General features: G+C 41.7%; 1 protein-coding gene across 1 annotated transcript in view; it reads left to right on the top strand.

Annotated features, from left to right (window-relative positions):
* Positions 1 to 13,816, top strand: part of LOC141139200 (cytochrome P450 2K6-like) — a 116,996-nt gene that overhangs the window by 87,050 nt on the left and 16,130 nt on the right. Inside the window, exons 5-6 of the mRNA XM_073625118.1 lie at positions 2,823 to 2,996; positions 10,680 to 10,821. Of these exons, the coding sequence (XP_073481219.1) occupies positions 2,823 to 2,996; positions 10,680 to 10,821 (316 nt within the window). The remainder of the gene's footprint in view (positions 1 to 2,822; positions 2,997 to 10,679; positions 10,822 to 13,816) is intronic.

Genomic DNA, 13,816 nt, shown 5'->3' with positions numbered 1-13,816 from the left:
ATCCAGCGTTCTATCTGAACGCACATTCAGTGCTGCTGGAGGCTTTGTAACCGATCACAGAGTGTGCCTGTCCACAGACTCGGTTGATCGGCTCACCTTCATAAAAATGAATCAGTCTTGGATCACCGGCTACCAAGTACCTGATGCTGATTTAAGTGATTAATTTTTTATGAATGTGAGATCCCTTGAAGACTGCCTATGCTGATGCTGAGTGACTATCCTGCCATGCTGAGTGACTATCCTATTCCTTCTCAATGTTCATGTTGATAGCTTCTAAGAACATTTTAGGTTCTGGGCACCAGCACCAGTGCCTAAAGCCCAATTTTTCTGCCCTGTTTAACAGGGGCATGTAATTACAATTTTTGCTGTAATATTTTGCAGCAGGACTCGTTCCTGCGCTCAACTAGAGTATCTGTGAGGGGTTGCAGTGTTGTGGCACCAGTGCCAAAAGCATACAGCCACAAAATGTATTAAGACAAAATTAAGCAGGTCCATAGATACAGCTTCCTTGCAAGCAAGGAGAACAGTGAACAGCACAGTAGTGACATATTCAAATTGCACTCCAAGTCTTGTGGGAATAGCAGGCAGAGACAGCGATACCTTAGATGATCTCATACTGTGGATAAATATAGTAGAAAATATCTGTTGTAATTCCCAGAGGTGGTGAGCGGTCAGTGCACTTGCTTGTAGTGTCCTAGCACCCAAACAAACATGTAGATGAAAGAAAACCAGCAGCTCAATCTTCCACAATGAATGAGTTTATTAATCCAGGTGTGGTACAAAATAATACAGGACTTACTTGTTTCGATGTGTAGCCTTAATCATGGCTATGGCCCTGTATTAAGTAAAGAAAGGTGGTAGTTCGCTGTGATGAAGGGGACAATGGGGGAAAGGGGATGAGGGAGGGGCTGACATAAAATGAAACAGAGTGGCCTGGAAAATGAGCCAAACACACCAACGTCCCGTGCTCCAATCCTGACGCGTATTGTCACGTCACGTGACTTCTTCAGAGCTCTGAAGAAGTCACATGACGTCAGGATTGGAGCACGGGACGTTGCCACAGACAGACAACAGGAGACGAGCTTGGCGCTCGTGGTTGCTATGTACTTCAGCGTTGTTTAAATGTAAGTTGACTGGACGTTTTTTATTTAATAAATATATCTTTTATATGGGATCACGCTATGTGCGTTTCTTTCCCCTTATATTTTATACCGTCACTCTACCTGATGAGCACTGAGGAGTGAGGCACGGGGACAGACTGCAGATTGGAGATATTCCTGGAGGTATACGAGCTCGGCGCTCGTGGATTGATGCCCCCACTCACTTTTTCAAAGTGAGTGCAACCTCTCCTCCTTTGTGTCCTGCCCCCCTCCACTGTGGTCGTCGCAGAGTCAAATTACATGCTGTTTATTTTTTATTTCTATATTCCGCCTGGCATTTTCATTACTGTTATTACCTGTTTACACAGAACTTCCACTTCTGCTGGCCATTTGCAACACATGCTGTATGCCTTACAGCTGTAAGGTAAGCGGCTTGTATACACGGAGGTGTCCCCACTGAAGATCCCTCTCCCTTCACCATTGGAACTGTTTTTTGTCTTTTTAGCCACGAGTTTTTTGATCTGGTGACGGGACTGCTATTTACTTACCCTCAGGGACCTGTCATTTGCAGCCCATCAAAGTTGTCACTTATTCGCTAGTGCTTTGCTAGTGTGTTACTAGCCCACATCTATTTTTGGACTATTTTATGTTTGATTGTTACTCACTTATTCACTTTTATTTGTGTCATTGCTATTTTTATGTTTCTATTTTTGCTAGCATTTTTTTCCATACACAAGGTCTGTTTTTTTTAAGCAGTCATTTCCACTGGATTCACTGTTTCATTATTGCCCTTTATATATCACGCATTGCTTGCCTGCAGTTTTATATTTTTTATACATTTTATTTTTATTCCTGATGTCAGCAATTTTGCACTGTATTTTCACTATGTCTCTTAGCATCTAGAGCCCATTAGTGTGTTTGGCTCATTTTCCAGGCCACTCTGTTTCATTTTATGTTAGCCCCTCCCTCATCCCCTTTCCCCCATTGTCCCCTTCATCACAGCGCAACTACCACCTTTCTTTACTTAGCCTCATTTGTCCTGTTCGGATCAGTACATAGGTGTTGCAGCAGTGTCCTTTAGCGTAGGTCCTCCCCGACAGCGCAGGAGTTCCCATTTTCACATAAGCCCTGTATTATTTTGTACCACACCTGGATTAATAAACGAATTTATTGTGGAAGATCAACCTGCTGGCTTTCTTTCATCTACATGTAAGCAGAGGCAGTGTTCTGCTATTTTTCAGGATACTGTTTGGGCAAAAGTTACGTTTCTAAATGTTCTCTATAAGAAAGAAAATTCTCACTTTTAGGGATAGACAAAGGCACTTCTTTAAGGCCAAGATACTGATTATGTAGCATGTTTTAGCAATCTCCCAGAGGGGACACTCCTTCAACACAGAACCCCTTTGGGCAGAAGCCCAGGAGATAAAACTTTCATTAGAGGCTGGTCCCAAATATTCATGATCTCCTTAGCTCACTCCAACAAACTCTATAGTAATTCACTGAGCATAACTCAAAATAAAACCAGGCAGCTGGAGCATGCTTAACAGCAGCCAACAGAATCATTTATAATGGCAGAATCAGTAAGCAACCTGAGCTTTGCACAGTCAGAAGTGAAGGAATACTTGTACCCTAACTACTTCTTGCAGATCACAAAAACACCATAACACATACTACAAAATAGCAAAGTCCCAACATTTGTATAATATTATGTCTTGTTCTTAGATGTACAATTTCTTTCCCATCTTCTATTACCTGTGTGGAGCACACAGCAAAGTGATGCAGAATATAGAAGATATACACAATTTTTTGAAGGCAGAGTGTGTGGAGCACCTGAAAGAACTGGATAGAGATGACCAGAAAGGGCTTATTGATGCGTTCCTTGTCATGCAAGAGAAGGTAAGGATGTGCTGCAAGCTATAGTGGCTAGCTCTCTGATTTCCTCGCAAAGATTGTCCCAGCTGTATATAGTCTTGAGATCTCATTATACTCCAGCTTAGTTCCACAATATGGGAATACTTATGGACCCTCTGTGTTATAGATGTAAAAGAGACAGGGGTGACCTTTTCCCACTTCCTTTGGAGGTGCCCCAAGCTACACTGCTACTGCTCGGCAGTTCGTATTTCAGACTACGGTAATTCTTGACCCTACATGCTGCTTGTTGGGCATCCTTAGGGATCTAATACCAGAGGATCCCACGAGAGTGGAGTTTACTTTTGCTCTCTTTCAGCCCATAAAACACTTTTTTTGCTCTGGAAGTCCCCTGACCCTCCTTCTCATCAGCAATGGGTGACGCGCATGGGGAACACTCTTATTTTTGAGAAATACGTCTACCAACACAGAGGATGCCTGGGTAAATTGATAGACTATAGGTGCCATGGTTAAACACTCCAGGTATTAGTCCTCGCAAACTGGTCCAGATGCGGTTATTGCAGTGCCTTGGTAGACCAGCACAAATATAAATGGTTATAGTTGAATATGTGTTATGGCTGCTAGCAAGTACTGTAAATGCCTGTATTCCATATATGCATTAGTCCGATATTCTGTGAAATGCTGCTATTACCAGTGATGTGATGTTACTGGATTGTAATTGATTGTCTAAAGTTTAACCACTTCCTGCCGACAGGGCATACATGGATTCCTCCAGTTTCATACCAGGCATCATCCTGGTATCAATCTTTTCATCCAGGGATTCTGAACAAGGCAGTGGCTAATTAGCCAATTGATCAGTTCTGCAGGTGGCAGAACCTCTCTCCACCGCCACCGCCTCTTTCGGGCTCTCCGGTCTCAACGCGTAGGTTGGCAGCGTTTGCCGCCCTGTACAGATAGAGAGGAACTGACATTGTTCCCCTCTCTCTGTAACCCTGGAAACAGGGAGCGATGTATAGTTTGTCACTTTTAATTCCGCCCCTTTGTTTACCTGACCACCAGCGACCAGTAAGTAGCCGATCAGACCCATCTGTCTCTGATCACCTACATGGGAGGCCAGAGGAGAGATTTGGGGTCTAATAGGGGACCTGTCATGGCCCATGCTATCACAAGGGATGTTGTTCATCCCTTGTGATAGCAATAAAGTTAGTGCAAAAAAAAAAAAGTAAAAAAAATATTTTTGTAAAATTTAAAGCACCCCCGTCCCACCCTGTTTACGTGCAAATGCGAACGCATATGTTACTCCCACATGCATACGTAAACAGCAATCGAACCACACATATAAGGTATTGTTGGTGTACGCCAGAGCGAGAGCAATAATTCTATGGAGAATTTTAAGCACCATAGTTTGCCGCCATTCCATGGGCAGATGCAATTTTAAAGCGTGACATGTTAGATATCTATTTATGCGGCGTAACATCATCTTTCACATTATACACAAAAATTGAGCTAACTTTAGTGTTTTTTTCTTTAATTCATTGCGTTTGAAAAACCACTTCGCAAATACCGTGTGACATAAAAAATTGCAACACTTACCATTTTTTCTATAGGGTCTCTGCTAAAAATAAATAAATAAATATATATTATTATGTTTGGGGGTTCTAAGTAATTTTTTAGCATAAAAAGGTAGATTTTTACATTTAGGAGCAAAGTGTCAGAAATGGCCCGGATGGCAAGTGGTTAATAAAACCATTTTTGATAAAAAAAAAAAAAAACAAAAAACAAAAAGCAAGAGGAGGTAAAAAAAAAAAAAAAAAAAGAATAACTAACTTTTACTGTCATATGCTATACCCAGGTTTAAAACCCAACATCAGGTTTTATTTTGTTTTGACAAATCAAAAATATTTTTTTTCTCTTTAGGCACATCCTTCCACTATTCACAAGCAATTATTAATTAAATATAGATGTAGCACCCTGGTGTTTAGGCAGGGTCACTCAAAAATTTAGTCTGCATGTAGTAAGTGCCCTCGCTAATTGTTAAAGGCTCCATTGGTTTTTCCCTAAATCTGGATTTGCTGCACTTCTCTCTTCTGTCACTGGGTGGCACTGTTGCCGGTGACATTGGATTGACAAGAGCCTAGCAAAGTCCGACTATGAGTGGATGGGTCGTCAGCCAATTGGCAGTGGTCTCTTTAGCCATTTGGCCTGCTGGGAGAGCCTATTTATTTGGGCGGAGTCAGGTAATTGCTATTCTGTGCCACATGGATGGCTGTCTGGGTGGACATGTGTGGAAATGCCCCGGTTTGCTAGGCCAGAAGCCTGAGGCCTATCCCAGGAGTACCTGGTTGCTAGGCTGTCTGATGCCCATCCAGGAGTAGGAGAAGCAGCGCGGGGTTGGGACTTCAGGCTTGGAGTATGATCAAGTTGCAGAGGTTCAAGCAGACGGAGAACCAAGTTGTTGCTATAGGGAACCATCATTCCAGTTGCCAGCAGCAATCACAAATCAATGCCAGAGGTAAAGGGAAAGCTGTCGTCACTAAGGGACCATGCTTCCTGTTATCAGAGGCCAGTTTATGGAAGTGTGAAAGAAGTACCATAGCAGGCTTTTTCAGTCGGGGACAGTGAAGAAGTGGGAAAGCTTCAGCAAGTACCAAGCCAGGGATCCAGCGGGTTAGCGGGGGTGACGCTTGAGGAGTATACAGCGGGTTAGCTATGGCCGAGCTCAGAGGATGCAGTGATGACTGGGATCTTGAAGTCCAGTGAGAGACTGGGAGCTCAGTGAGTGAAGATCTACAGTGGGACACTGTGTGATGTAAGAAAAGATCTATACCAAGTTACTGTGAGTTACATGTAAGGATAACTATTTACTGTTGCAAGTTCAGTTTCCATAGGAGACAACAGTTCTACATGTAGCAAGGTCTCTGCCCTCTCACTTCTTGATAGGCCCTCACACAGCCTAGAAGCCAGATGCCCCAGGGATAGGCCCAATCTCCGGCCTAGCAGCCCGGGGCACACAACACACATCCACCCAGACAGCTGTTCGGGTGGCACAGAACATAGATCACCTGACCCCACCCGAATATATAGGCTCTCCCAGCATTCCAAGAGATTCAAGAAAACCCCTGCCCATTGGCTGAGATACCCCATATACCCATAACCTGACCTTGGGTTTCCCTTCTTGTATCTAGTACCACCAAGTACCCTGCCACCTAGTGGTAGAAGAGAAAAGTGCAACAATGCCAAACTTAGGGAGAAATCAATGGATCTCTAACAATTGACCAGGGTAACTACTCCTGGCAAGTAAATTTGTGAGGAGCATCCCTGACTAAGCCCCAGGGCGCTACATATAAATACAGTGACCGTATCCAGCTGGAAGGCCCTTAACCTGTATAGCTGTCTGCCTATTTTCTCTTGGAGTCTGCCAATTACCATTGCATCTGCCTAAGGGTGTCCTGACGCTAACCCTCTCTCCTCCAGTTCTTGTTAAGTGACAATAAATCTCTTCTGTTCGCATCCAAAAAGTGACTGGCGCCCAATCATCCCATCTTGCATTACACCCAGTATGCCTAGTAACCCACTCTACAAGGAAGGATGTCAGCTTTCCCTGATCTTGGAGGTCACCATTAGGCCTTTGGAGGTTAGGGCCAGTGCTACATAATGTATTTTAAATGCAAAAGAGAAAGAACACCAAAAAAGAATAAAAAGCATACTCCCTTCTCAACTAGAATAGACCGTAATAATATTTCATATAATATCATAAAGTATGCACTTGATAAACAAATATTCATCACAGCAAACACAGTTAGTACAATTAAAAAATAAATTCATATATCATATACAATATACTGTACACGTATAGAAAAATGTTGTAGAAAAAAAAAACTCTGAACATTATTTATAGAAAGCAATTGAACTGAAGCTAAATTTTGTTTTGAATAGAGTTGGAAGGGTTAGGTTCTCTTTCCAGTTTTTATTGCTAATTGTTGTACATATTTGGATTTCTACTTGACACTTCCTTTCCTGGCAAACATTTCTCACAAGCGGGACATAGACAAATTTTTTTTAGAGTGGGGAGTGGGGAATTGTGTTGGGCCATTGAACTTTTCAGTCTTATGGACAAGAACACCTACAGTGGGGATGGAAAGTATTCAGACCCCCTTACATTTTTCACTCTTTGTTATATTGCAGCCATTTGCTAAAATCATTTAAGTTCATTTTTTTCCTCATTAATGTACACACAGCACCCCATATTGACAGAAAAATACAGAATTGTTGACATTTTTGCAGATTGATTTAAAAAGAAAAACTGAAATATCACATGGTCCTAAGTATTCAGACCCTTTGCTCAGTATTTAGTAGAAGCACCTTTTGATCTAATACAGCCATGAGTCTTTTTGGGAAAGATGAAACAAGTTTTTCACACCTGGATTTGGGGATCCTCTCCCATTCCTCCTTCCAGATCCTCTCTAGTTCTGTCAGGTTGGTTGGTAAACGTTGGTGGACAGCCATTTTTAGGTCTCTCCAGAGATGTTCAATTGGGTTTAAGTCATGGCTCTGGCTGGGCCATTCAAGAACAGTCATGGAGTTGTTGTGAAGCCACTCCTTCATTAATTTAGTTGTGTGCTTAGGGTCATTGTCTTGTTGTAAGGTAAACCTTCGGCCCAGTCTGAGGTCCTGAGCACTCTGGAGAAGGTTTTTGTCCAGGATATCCCTGTACTTGGCCGCATTCATCTTTCCCTCAATTGCAACCAGTCATCCTGTCCCTGCAGCTGAGAAACACCCCCACAGCATGATGCTGCCACCACCATGCTTCACTGTTGGGACTGTACTGGACAGGTGATGAGCAGTACCTGGTTTTCTCCACACATACCGCTTAGAATTAAGGCCATCAGACCAGAGAATCTTATTTCTAACCATCTTGGAGTCCTTCAGGTGTTTTTTAGCAAACTTCATGCGGGCTTTCATGTGTCTTGCACTGAGGAGAGACTTCTGTCGGGCCACTCTGCCATAAAGCCCCAACTGGTGGAGGGCTGCAGTGATGGTAGACATTCTACAACTTTCTCCCATCTTCCGACTGCATCTCTGGAGCTCAGCCACAGTGATCTTTGGGTTCTTCTTTACCTCTCTCACCAAGGCTCTTCTCCCCCGATAGCTCAGTTTGGCCGGACGGACAGCTCTAGGAAGGGTTCTGGTTGTCCCAAACGTCTTCCATTTAAGGGTTACGGAGGCTACTGTGCTCTTAGCAACCTTAAGTGCAGCAGAATTTTTTTTGTAACCTGTAAGCAATATAGCAAAGAGTGAAAAATTTAAGGGGGTCTGAATACTCTCCGTCCCCACTGTATAGACATAATAGACATATACAAACTGTACCTCTTTCTGAGATGGGAATGAAGAACACCTATTAGTAAAAGTATGTAGACATAGGACACACCCCCTGCCACGTCTAAGTTAAAGGAGAATTGTACAAAAAAAATAATAACTGGTTAAACCCACAAGTGCTTTTTTACCACTAGTATTCCTTTATATTTTCTCTTGGAATTTACAAATGCAGCAATATAAAAATTGGATGAAAGGTTTAGCACTGGTTAAGACTTTTTTTTATAGATAAGTAGTGCATTTTATATACAACTGTATAGATCAGACCAAATGAGGGACAAATGAGGAGGAAAGAGAGACAGAGGGACTTTGCTGCAAATCAGGGACAGTCCCTCAAAATCAGGGACAGTTGGAAGCTATGCATATGAACAAGGCACAATGTTAGTTAGCACAGTTGCACTTCATTTTGTTCTTGGTGAACATTAGCATTTTGCATATACTGTATTAGCACTGCTTTTATTTATTATTATTATTATTATACAGTATTTATATAGCGCCAACAGTTTACGTAGCGCTTTATAAATATTTATTATTTCTTTGAACTTATCAACTGTTTCAGCTATTGCTTTCTATGATGTCTAATTGGACGCCAACCCTGCATAGGTATAAATGGTGCTTTGCCTACATCTATATTTTATTGGATATTCTAAAGGGGGAAAGCTTGCTATATTCTTGTGCAATAATTTTTTTGTAGGTATATCAAAAATATACAGAAATACAAACGCACCTAGTCCCCTTGTGCAGGGGCTTTAATTGGCGACATAGAGAACATAAGTGTACATACACAGCTCAGGAAAAGGAAGGCCTCCTTCTCAAACAGTCATATCTAATTTAAACAAAACATACATTTATTTTGGGTAAAACCCCATAATTGCCAAGGTGGTCAGGACCTTTATGTCAACAATTCCTTAGTGGATAGTCCTGGACACCAATAGGCAACTAAAGAGTGCTGAAAAACCCATCAAAAGAACAAGAGCAAAGAGTAAGACAGGAGAGTGAGGGAAAAGTAAAGCGAGGAGGAGAAAAGGTGGGTAGTGACCTGGGGTCGCCCGAGACATCAATTAGAGTCGGGGAAGGCATACGTCAACTATGGTTCTCAGACCTTAAAGAGAAACTGCAGTCTGCCCACATAATTTGTAATAAAAGCATCTTTGCCATTCTGAAGCTTTCCTCCAACCACTTTGCATATTATTTTATATATACTGTAATTCTGTACTTGCCAAATGCTTCAGAAATCTCCCTCCACTAAGTCTGGCTGCATCCATTTTAACTGTGGGCAGCGTAAGCTTCTGCCTGTTCACTTCCTGGATTTACAGACACACAGAGGCACACCTCCAGCTCTGCTTTCTGCAGCTCTCATTGGCCCTCTTATGACTCACCCCCCCTCCCTTCCTGGCAAACTCTCACGAGAGTGAGAGAGAGCGCTGTGCATGATGTCATAAGCCTAGGCTAATTACCAGACAAGAAAGAGGAAGTTGGCTTAATAAGGTATTTACTGGCAGAAAAAAATATGTTTTACTATCCAAAGTTAAAACAACAAGGGCAGAAGATTTAATAGATGGAAAGATGAAAAAGTGACTGAAGGTCCGTTTTGTGGAGAATACTAGACATTTGTTCATTAAGCATCATGGCCTCACTCCCTGGAAAGGGAATGTAGGTTTCTTCCATTCCTGGGCAATGGGGTTGCTCAGTGGCAGCTGGTGGATTTTTTTGGGGGGAAGGCTGCAAACAACCACCCCCTCCCGGTTGGCTGACAGTGCAGCTAACCCCCCCTCCATCGGTCGAGTCACCCGAAACCCCCCTGGGGGGTCTTGCGGTCGGTCGGTCATCCAGCCCCACACTTACCCCATGTAGGCTGCGGGCGGGCAGCGCTCCTAGGAGCGGCGGGTGGCGTCTCCTCCTTAGCATCATGGCGGCTTCCACCGTGCATCTCCTCTTTCCTCTGTTTCCTGATTGGCCGGGAGGAGAATCAGTGTGACAGTAGTGAATATTCATTTGCTATGTCACATAACTGGGTGGGCTTTGAGCACAGTGCTCCGTGCCCCGTGCCCACCCTTTTTTGAAGCATATTAGAGCCTCTGGCTCTAAACACATGCTTCAAACCCCCCCCCCATTGGAATCCATGCGTCCAGTGCCCTGCATGTAGATTAGGAGGCCGGATGCATGGATAGGGAGGACGGCGACCATGCGCCCCTAATGGACCGACTGCCACTGGGGTTGCTACATTTCATCCTTTTTTTCTATAGTGCACCTAAACTTTAAACCTGATTTCAATATTGTTATTATTTTTTCTTATTTTTATTATTATTAACATTTGTTACTACGTTTCTTATTCAGGAGAAATCTGATCCCAATACATATTTCCATGAAATGAATTTGCTGAGCACAGTGACAACTTTATTTATGGCTGGAACTGAAACCACCTCGTCCACCATCCGCTGGGCACTCTCATTTATGATACAGTACCCTGAAATTCAGAGTAAGAGTTCATTGTGAGGGATATTATCATTACTATTAATCTATCAGCTTTACTGGATAGCCAAAAGCTTTATTGGACTCTTATTTGTATATGCCAAGGTCTACAGTCACATTGCCCCATTTCTGGGATGCTGCTTGCTGTGTTGATTACAATCTAAATACAGATAACTATACAGTATGCACTCTTAAAGTGTAAGTAAACCCCCGTATCATTTTCAGCCAAGGAAGCTGCCATCTTTGCCTTTCTTTAATCTACAACTGCCATGATGCTGCACGTGATCAGTTATGACATCAGTCATTGGATGGTTTGACAGTTTGGTGGAGAGCACAACCAATGGGAGTGTTATATTTTATGGATGGGTTTACTTCTGCTTTAAGAGTTTATTTACAAAAATTGTTGCTATGTGGTACCAGTGTGACAAGATTTTGTTCTAAATATAAATTTTATCCATATTACCATATATATATATATATATATATATATATATATATATATATATATATATATATATATAAAGCTTGGTATCAAGGTTACATTGGGCAGAATGTGAGGATTGCTACTGTAGTTGAAACTACAAATGTTTTGAAACTCTGGTGGATATTCTTTAATATGTAATATCTATTAAGACTAGAGTTCAATTGTTGGAGGCTGTGGTAATTTTCATTTGGACTCTTTTTGTAAAATGTTTAATACTTTTAGTTTTCTGCTTGGGATAACTTGGGATAAAATGGGATTGGTTGTGTCCAGCATTTCATATAATTTTTGTATATGTGTGTTTGACTACTTGATGGGTTAGCTTTTTACTAAAATGTTATTTTCATATACCTTTGACGTTTAGTCTGCTGTAACTGAGTAAAGCCTCGTACACACGATCGGATTTTCCGACGGGAAATGCTCCATCGGACAATTGTCTGGTATGGATTTTAAGGGGAATCCCACGCCACAATGAAAAACAAAATGGTGTGGGGGTCCCCCCATAAAATCCATACCATGGGGAAGCCATAGGGAAGTCCCCATGGTGTCAGAGGGGTGGGGTCACCCGGTACATCACCGAGTGGCCCAGCTCTCGGTTATATAAGAATTGTCACAAGCACAGAAGCGTCACACAGCGGGAGCCTCCCATTGAGGTGGATCGGTCTCGGCTTTTTTTTTTTCTGTTTCGGTCCGGGCGGCGAGAAAAAGATCAATGGACATCGTTGGACGTTTTTATTTTTTAATAAAGGACTTGTCCCCAAGCTGTGTCTCGTCGTTTTTAACATTTTGCCACGTTTTTGTGAAATGGTAGGGGTACTTGTACCCGTTACTATTTCACACGGGGGGGAGGCCGGGATCTGGGGGTCCCCTTGTTAAAGGGGGCTTCCAGATTCCGATAAGACCCCTGCCCATATACCCCCACAGCCACAGGGCAAGGGTTGTGGGGATGAGGCCCTTGTTTGACTTGAACATTGGGCTCATCCCTAAACACCATTATCCTGTAGTTTTTAAGATCAAAGATACAACTATGTTGGTGTCCCTTGTTAATTTTACATTGTATTTTTTTAAATGCAACTGCCTACTCCCAAATTGTCATTTGAAGTAAAACACATAGCCAAGTATTATTCTACACAATTTTATTATTGCGCATTAAAAAAGAAAACAAATAAAATTAGACATGCTATCTGCCAAAAATATATAAAATATATCAAATCAAATCATTTTTTAACCAAAAAATAATGTCAAAGCAATAACTCCAAGGCCAATAAAACATAATAAAACATGTTATCTCCTCTGATTCCGCAACATGACTGGTTGACGAATGGCCGTTCAGAAACGAGCTGAAAAGCGTGAAATGAAAAGAGCAAAATGAAAAGTGCGAAATGAAAAGTGTGAAATGAAAAGCGCGAATCAACACTCACCAAACTTCTACTAACATGAAATTAGCAGTAGGAGTCCAAAATGTGGCACTAAAGTGCTGAAAAACAACGTAGTACGTCATTACATTCGTATTTATTGGCCAACAATTCCTTCCCGTTTTTATGCAAGACAAGTTTGGGCCAACGCCCTTCGGACAAAAGTCCATGGTTTTGTTGGCCAACAATCCGAACGTGTGTACAAGGCTTTAGCCTTTTAAACACATCTTTTCTTCATTAGCAACAAAAATTTGACAGGGGTTCTAAATCTTCTCAAGGCTATCCAAAGCTAGAAATAAATGCATTTTAACATTTGTGTGTAGGTTTACTCAATGGGTAGGTGTGTTATTATATCATATATATCATGTACAGTTAATTGCTAAAGTATACAGTCCATATCAAAATGAAATCCGGCAAAGGTAAATAATGAAATAGGCCAAATCCAATATTTGTCTTGAGGAAAACACCACTGAACTTGTGTGGCGGTCATGCTACTCCATTAATGTAGTCCCCACATGAAAAATCACCATTGTAAGAAATGAACTCTTACCGGACTGAAATGACCGAACTACAGAGTCTGATTCGCCTGTTATAAACACTTCCACTGGGAACATTCAGTTTAGTTCACACCCATTGATTCCAATATGTCCAGCTGGCCTTCACTCCAAGATTAGTATGGACAATGGGGGCCATATATATAATTATCTGAGTATCCACGACTTGTTGATCTATGTCACAAACCCCAGGATGGCGTTTTTGTGTATTTTACAGCAGCTGGAACAATTTGTTCAGCTTAGCAATTTCAAGATTAATGCCACCAGGTCTAGTTGCTTAAACATCACCTTGTCTCAAACGGAGAAGGCTTTTTTGGAATTTTCCTTTCCTTTTAGATGGGAAGCTAACCCCTTAAATACTTGGGGTCTATATGTCACCTTTTTCCTAATAAATTATATGAATTTTCCTCAAGACACATATTGGATTTGGACTATTTTATTATTTACTTTTGCCAGATTTCATTTTGATATGGTCTGTATTTTTTTAAGCAATTTATTTTCACTATGTTAGTGCAGCAACATATATGATATACAGTATATGTTCATTTAGTT

Source organism: Aquarana catesbeiana, linkage group LG04, assembly GCF_042186555.1.
Source record: "Aquarana catesbeiana isolate 2022-GZ linkage group LG04, ASM4218655v1, whole genome shotgun sequence".
NCBI lineage: Eukaryota > Metazoa > Chordata > Amphibia > Anura > Ranidae > Aquarana > Aquarana catesbeiana.
This window is presented reverse-complemented; position numbering and strand designations above follow the sequence as displayed.